Genomic DNA, 23,760 nt, shown 5'->3' on the forward strand with positions numbered 1-23,760 from the left:
TGTTGAGTGAGAAAACTAGAGGTGGTACGATTTAACCGGCGGTACGATATAGCCGACTCTCCCCTATTGCTGAGCAATAAGGAATATTTGTATTGTACTATTTTGTTATAGGCCCGCTTATAAATCTGATTAAACATGTGATTTAATAAGTTTTAAATGTTATATCACAAAACATACTCGCTATCCGTCTCTTTTCATAAAACATTCACAGTTGCAACATTAGGTACTATTGTACTTTTACCTAGCACGTACAACGTGTGTATAAAAATAAAGTTAGCCGGCGGTGTGGTGGTCGATAAAATCCGGGCGCGATAAAATTTTGATGCCCTATGAATGGCGGGCTAGAAATAGTTTCCAGCGAGTTCGTGTAAACTTCCGGCTTAGTTCTATGCGTTGTTTGTTTGGTGAAAACTACGGCTTCAAAAATAGTGCATTTATGAAGTAAACTTAATTTATAAGCTGGTAAAAGTATACGTAGGTAGATAATAAGATTACCAATTAATATTAATTTATGTCTGCGTATTTATTTGCGTAGACCACGCGTAGACACGCTGGCACCGTCCCACCTCCAACGGACTAATGTAAAAGTGGGCGTAGCAGCGGAAAGCGCAGAAATTTTGCACCGTAATAAATACAAGAGCCTCGGTAGAGAGTACCATTTTGTACCATTTGGCGTTGAAACTCTAGATCCATGGGGTCCCAGCGCGCACAAGTTTTTTTCGGAACGCGAAATCGCGAAACGTCTGGTTGACGTAACTGGTGACCGAAAAGCTGGCGGCTTTCTCGCACAACGTATCAGTATTTCGATACAACGAGGAATTGCCACCAGCATCCTTGGTACAATGCCTCAAGAGCCTGTTTTAGATTCCATCTAGTTATAATAATCCTCTGTATATATCCTTTATGCATAGGTATATTGTTATTGTAAATAAAAAGTATGTATTATATACATGTAATTTTGCTATCGAAAAAATGAGGCAAATAAATGGCGCAGTCGGCAGGACCGTAAGGTGACGCATCGTTAAACAATAAAATCTAAAAATGCTTGCTTGGTTCCCGTAACGCTCATGCCGATACTTCGCGCGTAGAAAAATTTCTTTTGCGCTAGCTTATTCTATAAGGTCGTATATGGCGGCGGATTTTAGCGTTTAAAGTAAAAAAAAAAAAGAATTAATAAAAAAAAAACACAACTACAGAATTGAAGTGTGTTTTGACTAATCTACATGGAAAATTTAGAGGCTTGAACCGGTGCCATTTGCCTGTACAGTCAGTATCAAAAGTAGCGGATGAAACAACGCGCCAAAAGTATCTGATATTCCGTATAACTTTTCCAAATGTAGATAATTTTCTAAAATTCGCGTTCAAAAATATATCTTTTACAGTCTTAGTTGTTCTATATTAAAGACATCACTTTTTGTTAAGCTGTTACAGAAGTCTGTATGTAGTATGTGTCTGTACTTATGAAGCGTTATTTAATCCGCTACTTTTGATGCTGACTGTACAATGTGTTTGTTTAAAAAGAGGCATCTTTGATACAATTTTCTCTCCTATAAAAGTTAACCAATCGTATAAAGCAACAGAGAAATAAAGTCGATGCCATAAATAACCAGTTCACCAATAAATACTTTGATGAGTTTTATAATTGCTGAGATAAATCAAGATAATTGACGCCAAAAACTACAATGCGTCTTAAAAAATACCGTGTCAAAAGTTGATTTTCAGAGTTCAGGCCCCTTAGAATATTGAAGAGACCCTCTAAATTATTGAACACCGTACTTGTACCTGCGTATTCGAGTCACGAGGAGGGCAGAATTAAGCAACTTTTTAAGGCACTCCGGGCTATTTCATTGCCTACCTGCTTTTGATAAACCAGTATGTATCTATCTTTGGAATATATAAAAAGTGTGAGCAACCAGAGATCAATCTAAAGCTGGTTAGTAAAAGAAACGGTAATAATGTTGGTGACTTAAAGCACAAGTTTGTTTCGAATCAGTTTTGGTTATGGATTTGACACGAGTTTGGGATGCGTTGCGCATTTTGATGTTGTCATTAACTTTTCGATAGTTCAAGGGGAAAAACAAGATAAATGTTGATTAGAATTTGAGAAAAAGTAGCGAGGTTTTATATCCAGTTCATTGTGCATTCAAGATTCAAGATAAGAAATTAAGTTTGAATTTGTGTGCGATCTTTATTTCTATAATAAAGGCCAACGACCGATTTAAAGAAAAAACCGGCCAAGTGCGAGTCGGACTCGCACAGGAAGGGTTCCGTACCATTAACTATAAAAACGGTCACCCATCCAAGTACTGACCCCGCCCGACGTTGCTTAACTTCGGTGATTGGATGAGAGCCTCGAGATTGGAAATAAATATTTATTTTATTCTGTTTTTGGTATTTGTTGCTATAGCGGCAACAGAAATATATAATCTGTAGAAATTGGAACTGGCTAACTATCACGGATCATGAGATACAGGTGACAGACGGACGGACAGCGGAGTCTCAGTAATAGGGTCCCGTTTGACCCCTTGAGTACGGGACCCTAAAAAATACCTACATAAAATAATACGAGTAGGTGCAATAGGAAAAGAAATGAATGGCAATCGAGTGTGTTGTGTGATTGCTCTTATATGCCTGCGTGTGTCACGTAATAAAGACATTACAATCACAAATGTATTGCATTAGGACCCTGAGGGCAATAGGTAACGTAACGAACCCTGCATACCAGATATATCAACCATCTAGTGCGTATTTAGCATTAGAAAAAAGGTGAACAATCTCAACGTGTTTTATTATTAAAAAATATTAAATAACGCTTTTAAAAAGACTGCAGGTCGCCGATGATCACTAGGAACACGGATTCAACTGGAAGCGTTCACACTGCGAGCAACTGTCGAGACGCCATATTTGTATCTGTCTCTCTCTCGAACATAGTCGTGAAGAACACAACACGTTTTAGTGAGGCTTGCGCTCCGCTTGGTCTCCTTACCCTGTATCTTTAGGTATTTAAAAAAAGGTAAACAAAATCTACCCTCAAATGGCTCCTTCAGCCAGTTGAGGGTAGAAGAAAACATTACGATCAAATAATGTAGGTTTAAAGTCGGGTCGTTCAGTGACAGATCCAGGCGGTTTCGTATTTGGTTGGTTAACCAATAAATGTTATAACTACCCGAAAATGTACAAATTGTTTACGTTCTTCCACTTTTAAATATTTTCCATTCTCCATGATTTTTAGTATATTAGTGACACAATAAACACTAGGTTTATTTTTTTCAAATTTTGCAATACAAAAAAACAAGTTTTTTTTAAGCGAAACCTATGAACCTAGAATATATTATGCTGAAGCGATCGACATCAAAATCAAAGTGATTTGTTAAGACTTAGTTAGTAGAAAACGTTTTCTGCCCGAAATGGAATTTCGTAGAAAAAGTACCGTTATGTCGCTAGGAACGCAAAACTTTTCATCCCTCCGTGACTGTAATTACCTTTTGTATTGTTTTCAAGTTCTAAGCCTCCCAATATTTTTTCCTCCAGCGATGAAACCTTATAAAAAGTCTCAAAAACTTTATTAACCACGCAAACCCACAGCTATGAGCTAGTTATACATAACCCTCGTACGTTAACGAGTAACGCCCATTACACTCCCGGTAATGCCTGTTAACATTTATGGGGGTATGTTGCGGTGAGGTTTAGGTTATATAACCGAATATTTTCGTTTCTACACGGTGTATTTTTAGGGTTCCGTACCTCGAAAGCAAAAAAACGGAACCCTTATAGGATCACTTTGTTGTCCGTCCTTCCGTCTGTCTGTCTGTCTGTTAAGACCCTTTTTCTCAGGAACGCGTAGAGGTATCAAGCTGGAATTTATATCAAATACTCAGGTCTACTGTCCCTTGGAGCTGTGAAAGAACCAAACTTCTAAGGCAACGCAATCAAAAGATACAGCCGTTTATGCCGCAAATTTTCGACACTCGCAAGGGAATCAAAACCTACAGGGTACTTGCCGTGAACTCAGAATCTTGAAATTTGGTACGAAGCAACGTCTCATGGCTCCTCTTCACGATGGCCCAGCGCTGGCCCAGCGAGATGGCCATGCGATGGCTGACACGCCACTACACAATGGCGACATTCAGTTGCGATCTATTCGTTTTCCATGGACGTGGGAGCATTAGCCGCTGCAGCAATTTATTTATACGCCACGTACCAACCTTTTTTTAATCTGCACAATAATAAAGTAATTAAAAAGAAATGACGTAGAAGATTATGGTGGATGTTATCTATCCATCGCAATAAATAAATAAATAAACTATTACACAAATTGACTAAGTCCCACGGAAAGCTCAATAAGGCTTGTGTTGTGGGCACTTAGACAACGATATACATATTATATACATATGTATAAATACTTAAATACATAGAAGACATCCATGACTCCGGAACGAATATCCATGCTCATCACACGAATAAATATCCTTACCAGGATTTGAACCCGGGACCATCGGCTTCATAGGCAGGGTCACTATCACTACCCACTAGGCCACACAGGTTGTCACCTAAGTCAATTTAAATTTGTGCAATAAACTCTTCAAAGCTTTGAAACCCTACTAAAAATCATTACTTGTCTCTTCCTTAATGTGCCGCTGTGTAGGTATATATTATTTATGTATATTTAGATATGTAGGTATAATTTATGTATGTATATTTAGATATGTAGGTATCTAATATTAATTTATTTGATTATTGGTATATTTATTTATTTAAATTGTGAATGTACTGTATATACAGATGTCTGTGTAATGTATAAGTAATTTTCCTAATCCTCTAATTAATTCGTGCACTATTTGTTATAAAAACTTTTTTTTTAAATATCCTGCTACCTTATTTATATAGTTTTGGTCTTTATGTTTGGGGTTCCATGTTACGCTTTCTCCCCGATATAACTCTAAAAACTTTATTCTTTCGTGATGCGGCCACATACTCGTCAAAATAATACACAGCACGAACGTCCTCACTCGACCGCGTTCGAGCACGCACTGAGGGATGGGCCACGTGTAGATACGGACAGCCATCGCTGGTCCACTGCCTTTGATGTGCGGACGAAAAACCGACACCGCGGCCATCCCATCGCCATCCCGCGCGCCATAAGCCATCCCACACCACTACCCTCTCTACACGCTGGCCCAGCTTAGTGGGCCACTATGATGGTCCATCGTGTAGAGGAGCTATTATAGCACAGATAAAGGAAAAATTTCGAAAACCGAAAATGTTTCAGTTACATCATATAATAATATATACCTACAGATTTGTACGGAATCCTCGGTGCGCGAGTCCGGTTCGGACTTGGCTGTTTTTTTTTAAATTAGTTAGCTTAGTTAAATGTCTTACAGGCGGTAATGTGATAAGTGATAACACAAAAAGGATGACCAATACATTTAAGGAAACTAAATGGCATAGTTAATTCTAATTTTTTTTTCGCAAAAAGTAATTAATAGCGTTTTTGTAACACGGACATTATATTTAAAACTGAAACTATATAAAAAAACAATTGAAAACTATGACGTATCCAGGACATTTCGAATATTGACCGTCCGAGATAGTACTTGCGTTTTGTAGCAAATGTTTAAACTCATACTAAACACTAATTAATAAGTAAACAGGATCTAAGGCAAGTGTACACGCTCGTAGGGCTTTATCAGTTGTTTTTTTTATACTACGTCGGTGGCAAACAAGCATACGGCCCGCCTGATGGTAAGCAGTTGCCGTAACCTATGGACATCTGCAACTCCAGAGGTGTTACATGCGCGTTGCCGATACTAACACCCCGCACCCTCGTTGAGCTCTGGCAACCTTACTCACCGGCAGGAACACAACACTTTGAGTAGGGTCTATACTCTATAGTGTTATTTGGCTGCGGTTCAATAATATCAGATAAAAATAAATCATTGATTATCTCCAAAATGGAGTTATACAGTGTGTCCCTAGACATTGGACAAAGCCGAAATGTACATATGCATTAGGGTATATAGAACCAGTGTACAAAGTATCATAACAACCGGTGTAGCGGTTTCGAAGAAATTAACAAATTACCATTTTTTACTTTGGAGCAGCCTCTATGTGTTAGTAGCTCCTAAGGTAATATCCTCAAAGAATAATATGGAACCTCATTCGACCTTTTTGATTATCTTTTTTTATTTATGACACTAATAAGCTTCTGACTTTTGAAAAACGTCATCATTATCAAATATTTCGAACCCTACGTGGGATTTCAGGGTTTGTCCAATGGCTAAAGTCATCCTGTATATGGGCAATAAAGTCGTGTATACATATTTTTGGCACTTTTTTCGTATCGATATTTTCAGAAGTGACCGTACCTTAGCAAACACATACTTTTCCTCTTTCCTTAAGAGGGAAGAATAGCTTTGCAATCCTAGCGAAATAACGGTCCTTTTTGTATGGAATTCCATTTCGGGAGAAAACGTTTTCCATTAACTAAATCTTAACAAATCCCTGATTTTGATATTGATCGCTTCAGTATAATATATTCAAGGTTTATAGGTTTCGCTTTTTTGAAAAAAAAATAGAAAAAAAAGCTATAAACCTAGTTTTTCATTTACATGCAAGAAATTCATGGAGATAGAAAATATTTAGAAGTGGAAAAACTCTTGACGACCGTTCTGGCCTAGTGGGTAGTGACCCTGCCAATGAAGCCGATGGTCCCGGATTCAAATCCTGGTAAGGCAATTTATTTGTGTGATAAGCACGGATATCTGTTGATGTTTGTTCCTTGGGTCTTGGGTGTTTTCTATGTATTTAAGTATTTACATATTATATATATCGTTGTCTCAGCACAGCACAAGCATTCTTGAGCTTACTGTGTGGGGCTTAGCCAATTTATTTAATAACCTAATAATGCCCTGCGGTGGAAGCATGGTTCCATTTTTATCACTTGTCACTACTCGTCACGTTCGCCGTTATATACTTGTTAGAACGTGAAGGGCATGGTGACAAATGATATAGAGCCGACCATCTTAGCCCTACTGTAATACTTATTTATTTAAAACGTTTTCTCTTAATGTCTGGCCGGTCACGACGTGGTATACTTCCCTGTTCAGAACTAGCAATAAACCGAGATTTCGCCACAAAATTACTTTAACAGTATTGTTTACTATTATTCCCGGCCGTGTGGACGCGCCCTAATCCCCAATTAGGGCGGACATAAAGCCATGTCCACACGCGCGGGTAATGGCGGGGTTATGGGGAAATGGTCAGTAATGAATTTTGGAGATGTTTTGGTTTAGGGAAGTTGTAGGAAACATACTTTGGTCCATATTGGAGCTACCGAAATGTAATTACGCAGCTTTGGAAGAAAATTCTTATTTTGGTAATAAGATAAGTACAATATAGTATAATTATAATTTCTTCTTTCTTTTCTCAATCGATCAATCAAATATTTATTGATTAAATATAGGTAATCATTTTATGGTTTAGTACTTTTTGAGTTTATCGCGAACAGACAGGCAGACGCGGCTGGGGGACTTCGTTTTATAAGGTGTAGTCATTTTCAGCAAATACAGGTGTATACTGGTATTGTTAAATACATAGGTATCTACCCCAGATCTTTAAAATTCAAACTTTAATGAGTTGGCAAAAAATATTTTTTTGGTACAAGCTTTTATCGCTGACTGTACTTTTCTTTCAGTAGGCAACTAATAATAGGCAAAAAAATTACTGCCTTGGGTGAGCCTCGAGCTCTGGTAGCCGTTTAAGAAATGTAACGCTCTTCTGGTAGATGTCACTAGGGTTCCCTAGACCCATATGGTTAAAAAATTCGCTGGCCATGGATGAGGTCTTGGTGGCTGAGTTGGCAGAGCGCTCTGGAGTATCGATCGAGAGACCGTGAGTTCAAGTCTCACCCAAGGCAATAATTTTTCCGCTTTTAAATTTATTCTAAGCTTAATAGCATCGTTCGCAGACATTTCAATCACCGTCAACTCCAATTATTTTGCGTTGTTTTATCACAGAGTTCCCATAGCCACCTCCTGTCTCCATTATCAGATCAGCTCCATGTCATCATAATTTTCCATTGTCATCCGATTTACATATGTATGTAAAATTTCAGCTCAATCGGAAATCGGGATGTGGGTCAAATTCAGCTTCCAAGATTTAAACGACAATAACTAACAGGGCAAGCAATAAAAATTGCTTGTAAAAATTGCGAAATGAACCAATTGCAGTTAATGAACTGATCAACGTCAAATATGACAGCGGAAGCTGTAATCCTAACATAGATAACTTTTTTATTCCAGGATTATTTAACCAATAACGATTACAACATTGAGCGTCACTTTTTAATACAACGGACCCATAATATTTATTCACAGAGAAATAACACATGCAGTAACTAGTCTCCATTGTCCACAGAGAATGGTCTGCTCTCGTACGAGAACCCGAACTACCACTTGGACCCGTCGCGCCTTGAGTCGGCGCTGTACAGCGACCTCTACGATATGCACGACGACAAAATGCCGGACGAGTATGACGCGTATCTCGACAATAGGAGGTAAGGAACTATAATGACTTCATTATGAAACACTTTAGTGAACTATAATGAACTTGACTAATCGTGTCTCGCCGCGGTCAAGAGTATAAAAACAAAGATATGACGCGTATCTCGACAGTAGGAGGTAAGGAACTATAATGACTTCATTATGAAACACTTCAGTATACTATAATGAATTCGATCAATCGCGTCTCGCCGCGGTAAATGTTTGACGTATCTCAAACTTCGAATCCGCCCGCGAGTCAGTAAGTGAAACTGACGTGGTTTTTTTTGAGATGACCGCATTTTTGTATAGGTGCATCTTTTATTTTTTAGTTATTCTTCTTTGATAAAAGGTGACCACTTTTAAACTTCTTAGCGGCCGCTTGAATGTACCGAAACGTAATGCCGGCTGTACACACTCATCGAGAGCCTCTCACCGAGAGTCTCGGCATCGCTTTGACCCTATCGGAGAAGGGCGAGACAATAGAAATACAAAATTCTGTACCATTACATATGGTGCTACTTTACCGCACTAGTGTGATAATTAGCATATTACGTAACTATGTTGAAAATTTAAAAGGCCATATGTACTGTAAAATGTTGTACAATACATGTGCAAATAGGCAATTCGCAACTCGTGTCGATTTAAAACACTCCCTTGTGTACTATTGTAATGTACTATTATATACTCAAAACAATAATATTATTTATTTATGTCATAGTAGGTAGGTTAAAGTATTTTTTTTAATTTTTTTATACCACGACGGTGGCAAACAAGCATACGGCCCGCCTGATGGTAAGCAGTCACCGCAGCCTATGGACGCCTGCAACTCCAGAGGTGTTAAATGCGCGTTGCCGACCCTAAATCTATTTTATTTATTCTGCGTAATCGTAGAACACTTCTCTCATGAGCCACATTTTTAATTTATACTTAAAGCCCGCGGTGGTAGCCGTTTCTGATACCATCGGGTAAGCGATTGTAAACGGACGGTCCTGCACAGTATACAGTACCCTAGTGTAAATTTGATCGACATCATAACGTGACGAACGCGTTTGCGTTAAGTCTCATTTTGTATAGGATTTTGAGTTTCCAAAACGTCCCGCTTGGCGCGCTCTTTCTAAATCCAATACAAAATGAGACTAAACGCAAACGCGTACGTCACGTTTCAAAATCGAATTTATTTACACTAGGGGTACTGATCTTTGATATTTAACTGGCAGGCTATATTGTACATTGTAGATCTTTGAGTGCCTACAGTATTTACTAGGATACATTTAAATATAAAATTTCGATCATCTCTCATATAATGTGCTGCCGGATGGCCATGAATTTCAAATAAATAATGAAATGAACATCCTATGGGATCATAATTCTCCAGTTTATGACATACGTCATTATAGAACCGTTCAGCGTTGCGTAACGAGTGCACCGACCTGCAGTGCTCACTGCGCAGATGCCCTATCGATCGTCACGTGCAATACGCGCATACAAACGTAACTAAACAGCCTAACCACCATACAACATTGAGTGAAAACCGACCTTAGCACTAAAGGAGAAGACTCAAATTTGTACCACGGTGTAGAAACAATACCTATAAGAAAGAGCCTATCTACCATAAAAACTAGCGAAAACCGACCTTAATATTAAGCGAGAAGACTCCAATTCATATCAAGGGCCTATAGCGACCAGAAAGAGATTATGTTCCATACAACGTTAAGCGAAATCGGACGCTATTATATTACTAAGCGAAAACACTCAAACGCAATCCATAAGCTAAATGAAAATAAAATAAATAAATAATTATTCGACATTCTTACTCAAATTGACTAAGCCCTACAGTAAGCTCAATATGGCTTGTGTTGGGGTTACTCTGACAACGATAAATACGATAAATACCTGCAATAATTTACGGGGTCATATTTTTTTTTTTAAAAGGTTTGTGAGTGTCGAGTGAAGACACAGGGCCCTCGCCAGAGATACGGGCGACCCCGTGCCCGCGGTGACATTCGCGAATGGTTTTAGTGACTTATGCGATGCCGGGTCCGGCATCGCCATCAGACGAAACAATGGTGATGCTCAGTTTTAGAGACCCGGCGTTGTTCTTGTGGTTTAGCTATAAATGGACCCATGGTCCCCGCATTAACTACGGGCGGCCATGGGCCCAGGTTGAGTTTTGTGAGGTTGAGGTTGATTTTTAAGATAGGGGGTTTAATTTATAGAAGAGGGGTTGATTTGAGTTGTTGAGAGTTATGTTTAATTGCGTTTAAGATAGGGGTTTAAGATGGTGGTGGAGAGATAGTTGAGATTTTTAAATTGGTGAAATTGGTTGTGGTTGGAGGGACCGCAGTAGAGATAAATAAAGGTACTCGACGGACGCTGCTGCCCGTCCGTCGGTTTTCCCTTAGTCGCCTTTTACGACACCCACGGGACGAGATGGGGTGGTGCTATTCTAACGCCGGCACCACACGGCGGACGGGGTCATATTGAGTAACTTTCACTATGGGACCAACCCCGAAATCGCAAAATTAGTAAAATGCATTGTCTCCACATGAAATTCATGGGTTAGGTACACATCATCCAATAATGTCTATTTTCCTTAGTGTTCATTAAGATAAAACCTACAAAATGTTTGAGGTATTTAAATAAAAGTAAACAAAATTTACCCTCAAAAGACTCCTTAAGCCAATTGAGGGTAGATGAAAACATTACATGATCAAATAATTAATAATCAAACGAACTTACCTGTGAAGTTTGATTACAATTATGCGAGTATCCAAATCCAAGACAACAAATATAATTTACTAGCAGCAGTACACGTTATCGTGCAGTCCAAGTCACACATTTTAGAGATTATAGTATTTAAAAAACAAGTTCGCGCTGTCCCTCTCACTCGCTACGCTGCGTTCCTGCTTCGACATCGCTCCTCCAGTACTCATTATTTCAGAGTTATTTTTGTGTTATTAACAGAGACTATTTTATTTTCATTTTTGGGGATGGGGGGGCGGGTCTTTGTTGTCTTGGATTTGGATACTCGCATAATTGTAATCAAACTTCACAGGTAAGTTCGTTTGATTATTAATTATACTTCGTATCCAAATCCAAGACAACAAATATAATTTACTAGCAGATGTTCAGAGCTTTGTATTTAAATTCAAATCCTGAATGCGAAAATAAAATAAAATATCGATATCAAATCAGTATGTTACGAACATACTGATATTATTGATTTTGACTAAAGAGAACAACGTACCACCTAGAAGTTATTAATTTATATCCAATTTAAATAATTATTTATGTATCTACATAGTATAAATGTAAAATGTATGTATAGCATAATAAAATATTATAATGATAAGCGTCACGCATTAAGGAGTGAAATTGCTCTTGGTATTTCATTTCGTTAATATTAAAAAAGTATAAAACTTTCTTTGATTTCACTGTAGTATATTGATAAAGTTGTATATATCTAAATATTCACAAGGTACAACTATTTTTATGTCATTTACAAGCCAGGACGCCATTAAGTGTAAATGTGTTTTCAAGCTTTAGTTGGCTCTAAATAAGTTTTAGATGGGCATTTTCTGTCTGTAACCATATAAACAAACCATTTTGTATAATTTAGAATTTACCAACCATTCTCTGGATGTAATTACAACGGAGACAAACAAGCATACGGCTCGCCTGATGGTAAACAATCACCGTAGCCTATGAATGCGCGCTACTGCAGAGGTATATTACATGCGCGTTACTGACCCTAAAATATAATCTAATTTTATGTTACGACACTTTAAAGTTAATTTTGAATACAGCAATCAATACTTTCCTCGGTAAATAGCCTTTGAGTGAGGTAGATAAAGGAGAATTTTCTTCATTGTAAAGCTACCATAAATATCAAGGCTATATGTAAGTACTTTAAAACTAAGTCTGGACAATTACTAGTAGAGTATCCTGTAGGTATTAAGTATTCGAAACTTATCACTTTGAAAATATAGATGGACTAATTTTAGTTATTACCACAGATCAAGAAATAGTAATATGATATTATTTATAACTAAATAGCTAATCTCTCTCATCTGCTTATGCGTATCTGAACGATGATGGCTACTACGCTAACAAGTGGCAAGGAACTTAGGTAGATTATGTGTTAAGTTATGATATATTTGTGAACAAAATATCTGGCATGACTTGTAACTTGTAATTCATTTTAAGGAATAACATTTTTTAACGTTACCTACAATAAAACTGTACAGTGTGCATTGCGACGAAAAATGAAAACTATTTAAGCTTTCTTTTACAGCAAGACAATATGACAACCCGAGCATTTACATTTCAGACAATAATAATGTTATTGTTAAAGGATTTCAACCCTTTATTGCGATTATTAATCTAGCTACTTAGCGCAAGCGACTGCAACACGTGGCAGCATAACTCTAGTTGCATGGTTGCACAATTTACAGCACTTATTTCGCGTCGCGGGTAAGTGCATCAACGGCGGTTCAGCTCTTGTTTGATGCGGCGATGTTCCCCTGAAGTTTGGAGCTGAGAATCCGTAAGTAAATTGTACCGGATTTATTACATTAGGCTCGTTGATATGGTATATTCTTGACAGCATATCAAAGCTGACGTTTGAAGTTATTAGGAGTATATAACAGCGTGATATGAGTACGAATCATAAATTTGGGTTAAAGGGTTTACAGATATATTTTTTCCTATATGTTGTTTACATACAGCATTTCTTTGTCTGTAAGGGCAATGAATGACATTGCGTACATTTTGTTTAAGGTATTTTAGGCCGCATTAACACCTATTAAATTACCTCAGCGTAACAAGAACCTCCTTTATATTTCATTATTTTTACAAGTCCTGTAAACTTCAGCTCAACCTTAAATATTTTTGCTCTTTAGTCCCTTATATTTACATGCGTAAAGCTACTTCCAATACTATTAAAGTCTTCAATCATTACATTGGCATCAACACTGTTATAGTAGAGCAACGTTATATATCTTTGACGATATCATTTTGAGATATGTATAATGACCGACTGTAGACCGAAGAGCGAAGTGACCGAAGAGCGTAGCGACCGAAGTGCGAAGCGACCGAAGAGCGAAGCGACCAAAAGGAGCAACCGAAGAACCAAATGACCGAAGCATTATAACCTCGACACTTAAAATGAAGCACATATAGCCTCGACGCTGCGGAAATGGAGGCCTCGATACGATTATTGTGGAATTGTAGAGTACATATAACTTAAAGTGCGGCATATATCTTCGTCACTGCGACAGCTGCGACAGCGGACCCCTTGACACAATTATTGTGGAGTAATGATAGCCTCCTCACTATTAAAGTGGGGTACATATAGCCGCGACGCTGTGAAAGCGGAGCACTCGACACAATGGTTGTGGAATAATGATAGCCTCATCACTATTAAAGTGGGGCAAATATAGCTTCAACGCTGTTAAAGCGGAGCCCTCGACACAGGGACTGTGGAGTAATGATAGCCTCATCACTATTAAAGTGGGGCAAATATAGCTTCAACGCTGTTAAAGCGGAGCCCTCGACACAATGATTGTGGAGTAATGATAGCCTCATCACTATTAAAGTGGGGCAAATATAGCTTCAACGCTGTTAAAGCGGAGCCCTCGACACAGGGACTGTGGAGTAATGATAGCCTCATCACTATTAAAGTGGGGCAAATATAGCTTCAACGCTGTGAAAGCGGAGCCCTCGACACAATGGTTGTGGAGTAATGATAGCCTCTTCACTATTAAAGTGGGGCAAATATAACCTCGACGCTGTGAAAGCGGAGCCTTCGACACAATGATTGTGGAGTAATGATAGCCTCTTCACTATTAAAGTGGGGCAAATATAGTACCATGTCGACATCTCATTTATAAGAAAATATTTATTTAATATGTGTTTTAATTTTGAACTATTAATTAATGTGCATTATAAAATTTCCCTTCGGTATTGGCTTTAATTTTGAAACTTTAATCAACACGGTTAATACTGATTTTCTGTTTGATGAATATCTTGTTGCACAGTAAACCTAAGCTTCTAAGTACTCACGGAAAGGAGAATTATTATTAGACGGAGTCTACAATATTACACAAATCAAGTATATCTTTCCATAATATATTTCATTTTAAAATTATATTATATTATGTTAATCAAAGCTGTCTAATAATAACAAAGCGGGTAACTAACTGATGATCAAATTTAGGAGGCGACCACATCGATTGGACCCAAGACTCGACGATACCGCGATGTCCGATTAAAGCCTACTACCTAATCCGTCATGATCCATACGATAGATTCACTATGAGGGCGCATGGGGCGCACGGTATCGGAGCACGCATACTCGTAGCACGTCCCGTTTGTATACGTCGATTAATGGCATTAAATACTTTAAACTGTCAGTCAGACTAAATAGTCTTCCAATGTCTTATAGATTGTGTATTGATTGACATTACTCCTGTATATTTATACCTATAGGTATCCTCATAAGACGCTCATTAAACTTGTTGGTACTGTGTATGTACATTTGCATAAAGACGCGTTTTGTTATCATTCATAGGCACTTATTACCAATCGGCAAGGATTACCATTGTTATCTATTTTATTATATGGTAGGGTAGATCGGACATGGTAAAAGCCGCTTTCGTAAACCATTACCTAGTATATACATTATTAACTTTATTCAGATATGGTTTATATATTTAAATCTGTACGCGAAAGCATCTCGTAAAAAAAAAATTGTGAGTGAACATTGCATTTTATGCAATCATAAAATGAAATCTAAATAATATTATATTAGTAAATAATACTATATTATAGTACGTACGTATTACAACTATTTAAAGTTCAAATTGTAATCTATTTGTAGCCCCATACTTATTTTTTCTGTAATTTATTTATTCAAAAAAGAAGGTAGGTGTAGTAAGTGATTTCGTATGAACGTAAAAATTACTTACTTGTTTCTTAATTACTTATTTCTTAGGTAATAAGTTTATTACGCTAAACGAATATACCTACAATTTCAAATTGAAAGTTTAACTGCCATGTAAGTATGGCAAACGAGACTAGACTTGCCGAGCTGAATAAACATCAATTTTTCGTTCGAGGGTACGGCGGTCGGCAGTTCAAATAATGTTTTGATTCTATACTTCTTATTCAGCGCACAATAAACATTAATCGAAACACACATAGGTACACATATTTAGAGGAACACTATTTTGGCGAAAATACGTGTGACTCGGACTAACACAAAAACATGTAATGAGTACTGGAGGAGCGATGTCGAAGCAGGAACGCAGCGTAGCGAGTGAGAGGGACAGCGCGAACTTGTTTTTTAAATACTATAATCTCTAAAATGTGTGACTTGGACTGCACGATAACGTGTACTGCTGCTAGTAAATTATATTTGTTGTCTTGGATTTGGATACGAAGTATAATGTAGATTAAAGTCAGGTCGATCAGTGACACATCCAGGCGGTTTTGTATTTGGTCGGTTAACCAATAAATGTTATAACTACCCGAAAATTAACAAATTTTACTTTTATTTAAATACCTAAAGATACAGAGATAGTCTTTATCTAAAGGCTCGAGTTCTTTTAAAATAAAGGACTCGACTCGGGACTTAAAAGACTCAGATTTTTCAAAGCGCAGATTCGCGTAAAAACGATTTGAGTTCTTCAAATTTGTAGACCGGTCTGGCCATTGACATATATATCTAAGGACGGGCCTTACGGGCACTAAGAATGGCGCTAGTTCAGTGGTGTCACTCTCGAATTCGAGCCAATCATGCAGTTTAACGGATCTAGTTGCGAGTCGCAACTTGCGACCTATCGCGCGCGTGGTGCGAACTCATCAACCAATCACGTTGCGGCGTTAGACTGCACGATTGGCTCGAATTCGTGTGCGTGACACCGCTGTACTGGCCCCATTCTTATTGTTAGTAAGGCCCGTCCTTAGATATATATGTCAATGGGTCTGGCATAGTGGGTAGTGACCCTGACAATGAAGCCGGTGGTCCTGGGTTCGAATCCCGGTAAGGACATCTATTCGTGTGATGAGCACGTATATTTGTTCCCGAGTCATATTTATAATTTTATAATTATATTCTATTAATCGTTGTCTGAGTACCCACAACTCAGGCCTTTTTGAGGTTACTGTGGGGCTTAGTTATAGTTTTTTTTTGAAGAAAAAAAAAAAGATTCAAATTCCTACCAATATTAACCCTGACTCACCCTTCTCCAATATTTCCCATAACACACCCAACATTTTTCCGACACGTATTTTCCGACCGTATTTCTTAATCCCCGCGTCAACAGTTATAAACCTGCTATATTAAACTTCGCCTATCGGGATTGAAAACGCTAAAGCGCCCGTTTAATGGCCCTACACGAGGAACTACATCCGTTGCTAGCGATAATAATAGCGGTGTTGGGCTAAGGAGCAAGCGGGAAGCGATATTGATAAACACTTTATACAATAGGATTGTAACCTCACTCGTCATAATAATACTCTGATTCCACTTAAAAACTAATAAACAACGTTAGAAGGGGCAAGTGCCCCTATAAAGCAACTATGTCGCCAGTTTGGCGTAAGGGTTAGATGCCTTTCTACCGTTAAGTATTAAAAAATATTCTAATATGAAATTTTACAAAGGTAATAATAGTAAGGTAAGGTAATGGTAAGGTAATGGTAAGGTAGTAATTGTAATTACCATAACGGCGCCATTCCACTAACCCGGGATTAACCGGTTAAACCTGAAGTTAACATGGTTACCAATACAATTTGACACTGGGTTAACGGTTTAACCGGTTAACCCCGGGTTGGTAGGATGGTGCAAGTGGCGCCAAGAATACTTAATTATTAATATAGGATCTATTATTTTTATCCACTACTCGTAAAGTACCATCAGCCGTAAAAGTGGCGACTTTATCAATTAATTCATTCCAAATTTCTCCATGCAATTTTGCAGCTCACTGTACAAAGAAATCCTACTATCTTAACTTAAATTTTACAATTACTATTACTTACTAACCTTGGTTAACATTTTACTTTTATCGATCTTCAGGCAAATCGCTTCCGCCTGTGCCTCGCACCGTTAATAACGCTGTAATACACTACGTGATGTATTCGCTCACACTCGGCATCAACCCTCATATCGTCAACTTTGTACTATAACTGGATTCCTTTTATTGCTACAACGCGCTTAGCTTGTCACTTTGAACTTCCCGTTGAAAGCTTGTAAAGTTTTACTTTACTTTGTGGTGGAATTTACTTGTGTTTTAAAAGAAATAGGCAGGAATAAACGCGAGAATAAGTACTTAGGTCGCTTTACAATGTATTTGAAAGGATTTTTGGTGAAATTGCACCTACTCTTAGGGCGTTCGCTAGCTGGCGCGGTTGCACGGAGCGGGTGAGCGGGCTTACAAAAATTATTATAAGTAACGCTAAGGGCCCAAACTAGCGTATTTTGAGCGTCGGCGTCAAGTCAGCGCTATGGAAAATGGCGTCGCTGCGCAGTTGCGCCTACATTGCGTTAAGCAGCAGCCATAGAGTTGACTAAATTACACGGAGCGGGTGTGCGGGCTTACGAAAAATATTATGAGCAACGCTAAGGGCCCACACTAGCGTATTTTGAGCGTCGGCGTCTGGTCAGCGCTATGGAAAATGGCGTCGCTGCGCAGTTGCGCCAATGTTGCGTCGAGCAGCAGCCATAGAGTTGACTAGACGCCGACGCTCGGGAAACGCTAATATGGGGTGGTTCTAACTGGAGCGGATGCGTGCGACGGATTTTACCTACAATAGCATCCGCGAGCGTGCGCCCGCTCCGTGCACCCGCGTCAGCTAGCGGGTGGCCTTAGTCGGCGATGTATGCGATTTTTTGCAATCTGTAACCAAATTTAGAAAAAGAAAGAAAATACATTTATTGAGAAAAAGAAGATATGCAGACATAAAAATATTAGACGCTAAAATAGGAGCCCCACTCAGCTTAAAGCCGCGGCAATTTGTGGCGCTGGATATAGGTAGATTTGGAAACAAACATTTATTTTTGGACTTTGTGTTGTTTTTTCTATTATTTATTGCAATATTTTACATGATAGACCGTGTAGTAACAATGGTGATCGGGATTACCTGTTACAGGAATAAAGACAGAATCCACCATTTAAGTGTTAAAATTAATAATCAGCTCGTGTTTTTTTTTGTGTTAAATAAAACAGGAATTCAAATTTTGAAAATCTGCGGGTATGTCTTACATTATCTAAGCTAAGATCAGCTAGATCAAAAAATGTTTTTACTGCTCATTTACAATATAACTTCGTTGAAATACAGTACCTACCTACCAACAAAAAACTTCCATCCATACGATTAGTCGAATCTATAAAAAAACGCATTTAAGCGTTTGCAAAACCGCAGTGATCCCATAATAGCTCCGTAAAGTGAACAAAGTTTTATGCGGAGGTCTAAGTCTGTATCTATAGGTATTTAAAAAAGGTAAACAAAATCTACCCTCAAATGGCTCCTTAAGGCAGCTGAGGGTAGATGAAAACATTACATGATCAAATAACCTAGGTTTAAAGTCAGGTCGTTCAGTGACAGATCCAGGCGGTTTTGTATTTGGTTGGTTAACCAATAAATATTAAAAGTACCCGAAAATGTACAAATTGTTTGTTTACCTTTTTTTAAATACCTAAAGATACAGACATAATAATGGTTTAAAACTCCAGCTTTCAGAAAACAGTTAACATTGAAGCACTATTAGTGTCGGGAGCGTCGTAAAATGGTTAAATAATGTTTGTTCAACGGCTTCAATTTACTGGCAGTTCGATTTAATCGAAGGAGTGGGGGATTTACGACTCGCCGACGTTTTACGGGTTAAATTGCCAGTGTTCTCTGGAAAATCGCTCAAATAATCTAGGTTTAAAAATTGCCTACAATCGGATTTACGAACGGCGACGTTGACAAGGACGGACTAGAAGATAACTCTTAATTTATGTTTTAATCTTTATTTACAATAACAATATACATAATGGATATATACAGATGATTACTATAACTAGCTTATATCTAAAATAGGCCCTTGAAGCATTGTACCAAGGATGCTGGTGGCATTTCCTCGTTGAATCGCAATACTGATACGTTGTGCGAGGAAGCCGCCAGCTCTTCGGTCACCAGTTACGTCAACCAGACGTTTCGCGATTTCTCCAAAAAATATATATAAGTATGAAGGAAAATAATTAAAAATACGCTTGTACTCGACGGATGCATTGCAGGGGTTCAAATCCTAAGGAAGCGTTTTTTTTTTTCCATTTTTTCCTTTAAGATAAAATTTATAGTATCGCTCGCAGTCGTATCTTCTTGATAATAAATTGGTTAGGATAATTCTTCATCATAGCATTTGCAAGGACAGTGTATGAAAATATGACGGACGGATTATAAAATGCCATTTCCTCACTTTGTTCTATTCTAAATATTCCAATCGATGTAAGTTAGGTCAGACGCACTATAATCGTGTGAAATTTTACTGATTTGTGTAAAAGAAGTTTTACTACCATTTCTCTAAAAGTATCTAAATAAGTTTTTGACTAAATTTTCATTTTCGGTACAAGCTTTTATCCCTGAATGTACTTTTCTTTCCACCGGCATCTAATATTCATCGAGACTTTTTTAACAATCCAAACAATTAGTTTGCGTTGTCAGCTTCCCATGGCCACCTCCTGTCTCCATCGTCAGATCAGCTCCATTTCAGCATAGTATTGCATTGTCACCCGATTTACATATGTATGCAAAATTTCAATCAAATCGGAAAGTGGGTCAAATAGAGCATATGCATACTAATAGGGCAAGTTAAATAAAAGCTTGTAAAAAATTAATTATTATAAAAAAACAAAAAAGTCGACTGCACACTAAAAAGAGGAAAACAAGCCCCCAAGAATATTGTTGTTGATGGTGAGTATCGCAGGCGGGGACCAATAGAGATTTAGTCATTTTGGTTGTTGGGCCTGCGATACTTACCATCAACAACAATATTCTTGTGGGGCTTGTTTTCTTCTTTTTTAGTGTGCAGTCGTTATTTTTTGTTTTTTTATAATAATATTTTTTTTATTTTTAACTTTTTAGTTACCCCCACAAAAACATCCTATGATACTCCCGTGATCAAGACGAATCTAACGATACCTCATACATCAAAATCCATCAACCCGTTTAGGCTAAGGCCACAAAGAAACAGACATACATATATACACTCTAAAAACATTACCCTCCTCCCTTTGGCAGTCAATACTCTTTTTTTAAACAGTCGTGTAAAAAAAAGATTTTTCATCAAAATCTTGACTAGGGACTAAAATCACCAGTCTTACCCATTTAAGTACTACACAAATATTTGTATATTCTTTTGTTGTACCTAATGTAGTTTGTATTAGTAAATAATAGAGTATAGATTATGATTATAGTCCCCGTGGTTATGGAGTGTAGAATTAAGAGGAGTGGCATCTCTTATGGTAGAACTGTTGCAAAAGTGTCCAGCTGTCAGCTATAAATAATAGTTCCAAATCTCTCCAGAGTAGCGCTAGAGTAGCTAAGAACTTAGGCGTTATTGACGGAGTGAATTGCGCTGTCTATGGTTTGATTTTTTTATTCAAGTACTCTAGGTATTCTAGCGCCACCTATTTAAAGTTTTTTGATGACACTTTTTGGTACATGGAGATTTCATTCCTTATCTCCACCTTCCGTACCCGTGGGTGTCTGTATAACGTCATATTTTCCACAACACAATAACAAACACAATTGCATTATCAAGAAAAGTAACCGCAATAAACTAATCCCGAGGGTATTTTGATTTGGATCACGTTTCTGATGCGCTCCTGCAGAATTGCATCTGCACTCATCTCTAGACATTGCTTATATTTTCTGTCGGAACCAATTGTTTCAACTAGAAAGAAAAACTGGGTAAGTGCGAGTCGGACTCGCGCACGAAGGGTTCCGTACCATTATTTATAAAAACGGCAAAAAAATTATGTTAGTTGTACAGGGAGCCCCCCTTAAATATTTATTTTATTCTGTTTTTAGTATTTGTTGTTACAGCGGCAACAGAAATACATCATCTGGGAAAATTTCAACTGTCTAGCTATCACGGTTCATGAGATACAGGCTGGTGACAGACGGACGGACGGACAGCGAAGTCTCAGTAATAGGGTCCCATTTGACCCTTTGGGTACGGAACCCTAAAAATAATGATTGCTTCGTATGTATCAATATAGAATCATACATTCACAATGTGCTTTTTATATGACGAGCAATGCAATGAATAAGAGTATAAAAGTACTTTCTATTTTCGAAAAATCGATTCATGTGATTTTTTTTAGCTCTATAATCGCATCGGATATCCCTTCACCATATAGATCGAGAGCCAGGAACAGATTTCCATGATCAATCGCCTCCCGGGCGAAAACTCGTATAGTGGTTAACGGCTATGTATGATGGACCCTCGTGGACGTCAGCTGCCGCTCCGTTGGTGGGTTGAGTACCATGGTTACCAGTACAATTTGATACTGGGTTAGCGGCTTAACCGGTTAACCCGGAGTTAGTGGAATGGTGCAAGTGGCGCTAAGTAAATTAATAGATAACACAGAGCGAAAAAATAGTAGGTAGGTATATGTGTGTAAATACTATAAATGTTGAGGCCTATTAGGTTACACATTAGGTCCTGCCGCGGCTCACGGTGCAATTTAAACTTATATGTGCTCATGGTAAATTAAAAATCTACCGCCTCCTACTTCTCGGTATGTCCTCCTAGCCTAGTTAGTAGTGACCTTGCCTCCGAAGCAGGAGTTCCGGGGTTCAAATCCTGGCAAGGGCATTTATTTGTGTGTTCATCGCAAATATTTGTTCCTGACTCATGTATTAATTTATATTTATGACGACCTGTCTGGCCTAGTGGGTAGTGACCCTGCCTATGAAGCCGATGGTCCCGGGTTCAAATCCTGGTCCTCATTTATTCGTGTGATGATCACGGATATTTGTTCCTGAGTCATGTGTGTTTTCTATGTATTTAAGTATTTATAAAATATTTATATATTATATATATCGTTGTCTAAGTACCCTCAACACAAGCCTTATTGAGCTTACTGTGGGACTTTGTCAATTTGTGTAATAATGTCCTATAATATTTATTTATTATTATTATTATCTCTAATTATCTATCTATTATATACATCAGTGGCGGATCGTTCAAATAACTCGATTCCCACCAGCTTGTCTTGTCTTTCTTGTGTTTTCGGCTTGGGCTGAAATTCAGCCCGTTGAATACTTTAACGATCGGTTCATGGAGAAAATGAAAGCAAAATTAGCTCCGGGTTCCCTACGAATATTTTTGACTGATATAGTTACATGACTGTATAAGATATACATTCCTCCTCCTCCATCCTTTAGTACCTACAACGGCTTGTGTTATCGAACTTGTTGTGTGACTTGGTCGATTCGTGTAAGATTTGTCCCATAAAGCTGGCCATACACACTAGGGTATGCCTGCGCAGTTTTGCCTGTAGTTCAACTGCACAGGTAAAGCTGTATAGGAAACTGCACAGGCGAATACCCTAGTGTATGGTCAGCTTAAGGTTTGTAATTTTACCGAACATTTTCCCTTAAACTAAAAAAGCTTCAATAAAACTAGTTAAACTTCCTTTAACCTCAATAGAACGTCAGAACTTAATCACTGAAATAAAACCTGGCTAAGTCACGTCCAGCAAAACACGTACTGTTGCTGTTTGCCGGAGAACTGCAAAGAAATCGGAATCCATTCTCGCTAGACACAAAAGGGTACGTGAGTTCGTACTTTTATTCTGGGTGAAAAATTGAAAACTGCGATGGCGAATAAGGGAGAGGCGGCAGCGGGCGTATGAATATTATGAATGATTACTATTATTATATTTGACGACCAGTTTGGCCTAGTGGGTAGTGACCCCGCCTACGAAGCCGATGGTCCCGGGTTCAAATCCTGGTAAGGGCATTTATTCGTGTGATGAGCATGGGTATTTGTTCCTGAGTCATGGGTGTTTTCTATGTATTTAAGTATTTATAAATATTTATATATTATATATATCGTTGTCTAAGTACCCTCAACACAAGCCTTATTGAGCTTACTGTGGGACTTAGTCAATTTGTGTAATAATGTCCTATAATATTTTTTTTTTTTTTTTAATAGCCTATCTTG

At 38.0% G+C, this 23,760-nt stretch overlaps 1 protein-coding gene across 3 annotated transcripts in view; it reads left to right on the top strand.

The window, feature by feature from the left end:
• The window catches only part of LOC133524711 (protein Fe65 homolog), a 152,338-nt gene that overhangs the window by 94,342 nt on the left and 34,236 nt on the right, over positions 1 to 23,760 (top strand). For all 3 annotated transcript variants that reach the window (XM_061860847.1, XM_061860849.1, XM_061860848.1), the window contains exon 3: positions 8,419 to 8,557. In XM_061860847.1, coding sequence (XP_061716831.1) covers positions 8,419 to 8,557 — 139 coding nt within the window. The remainder of the gene's footprint in view (positions 1 to 8,418; positions 8,558 to 23,760) is intronic.

Source organism: Cydia pomonella, chromosome 14 (assembly GCF_033807575.1).
Source record: "Cydia pomonella isolate Wapato2018A chromosome 14, ilCydPomo1, whole genome shotgun sequence".
NCBI classification, from domain to species: domain Eukaryota; kingdom Metazoa; phylum Arthropoda; class Insecta; order Lepidoptera; family Tortricidae; genus Cydia; species Cydia pomonella.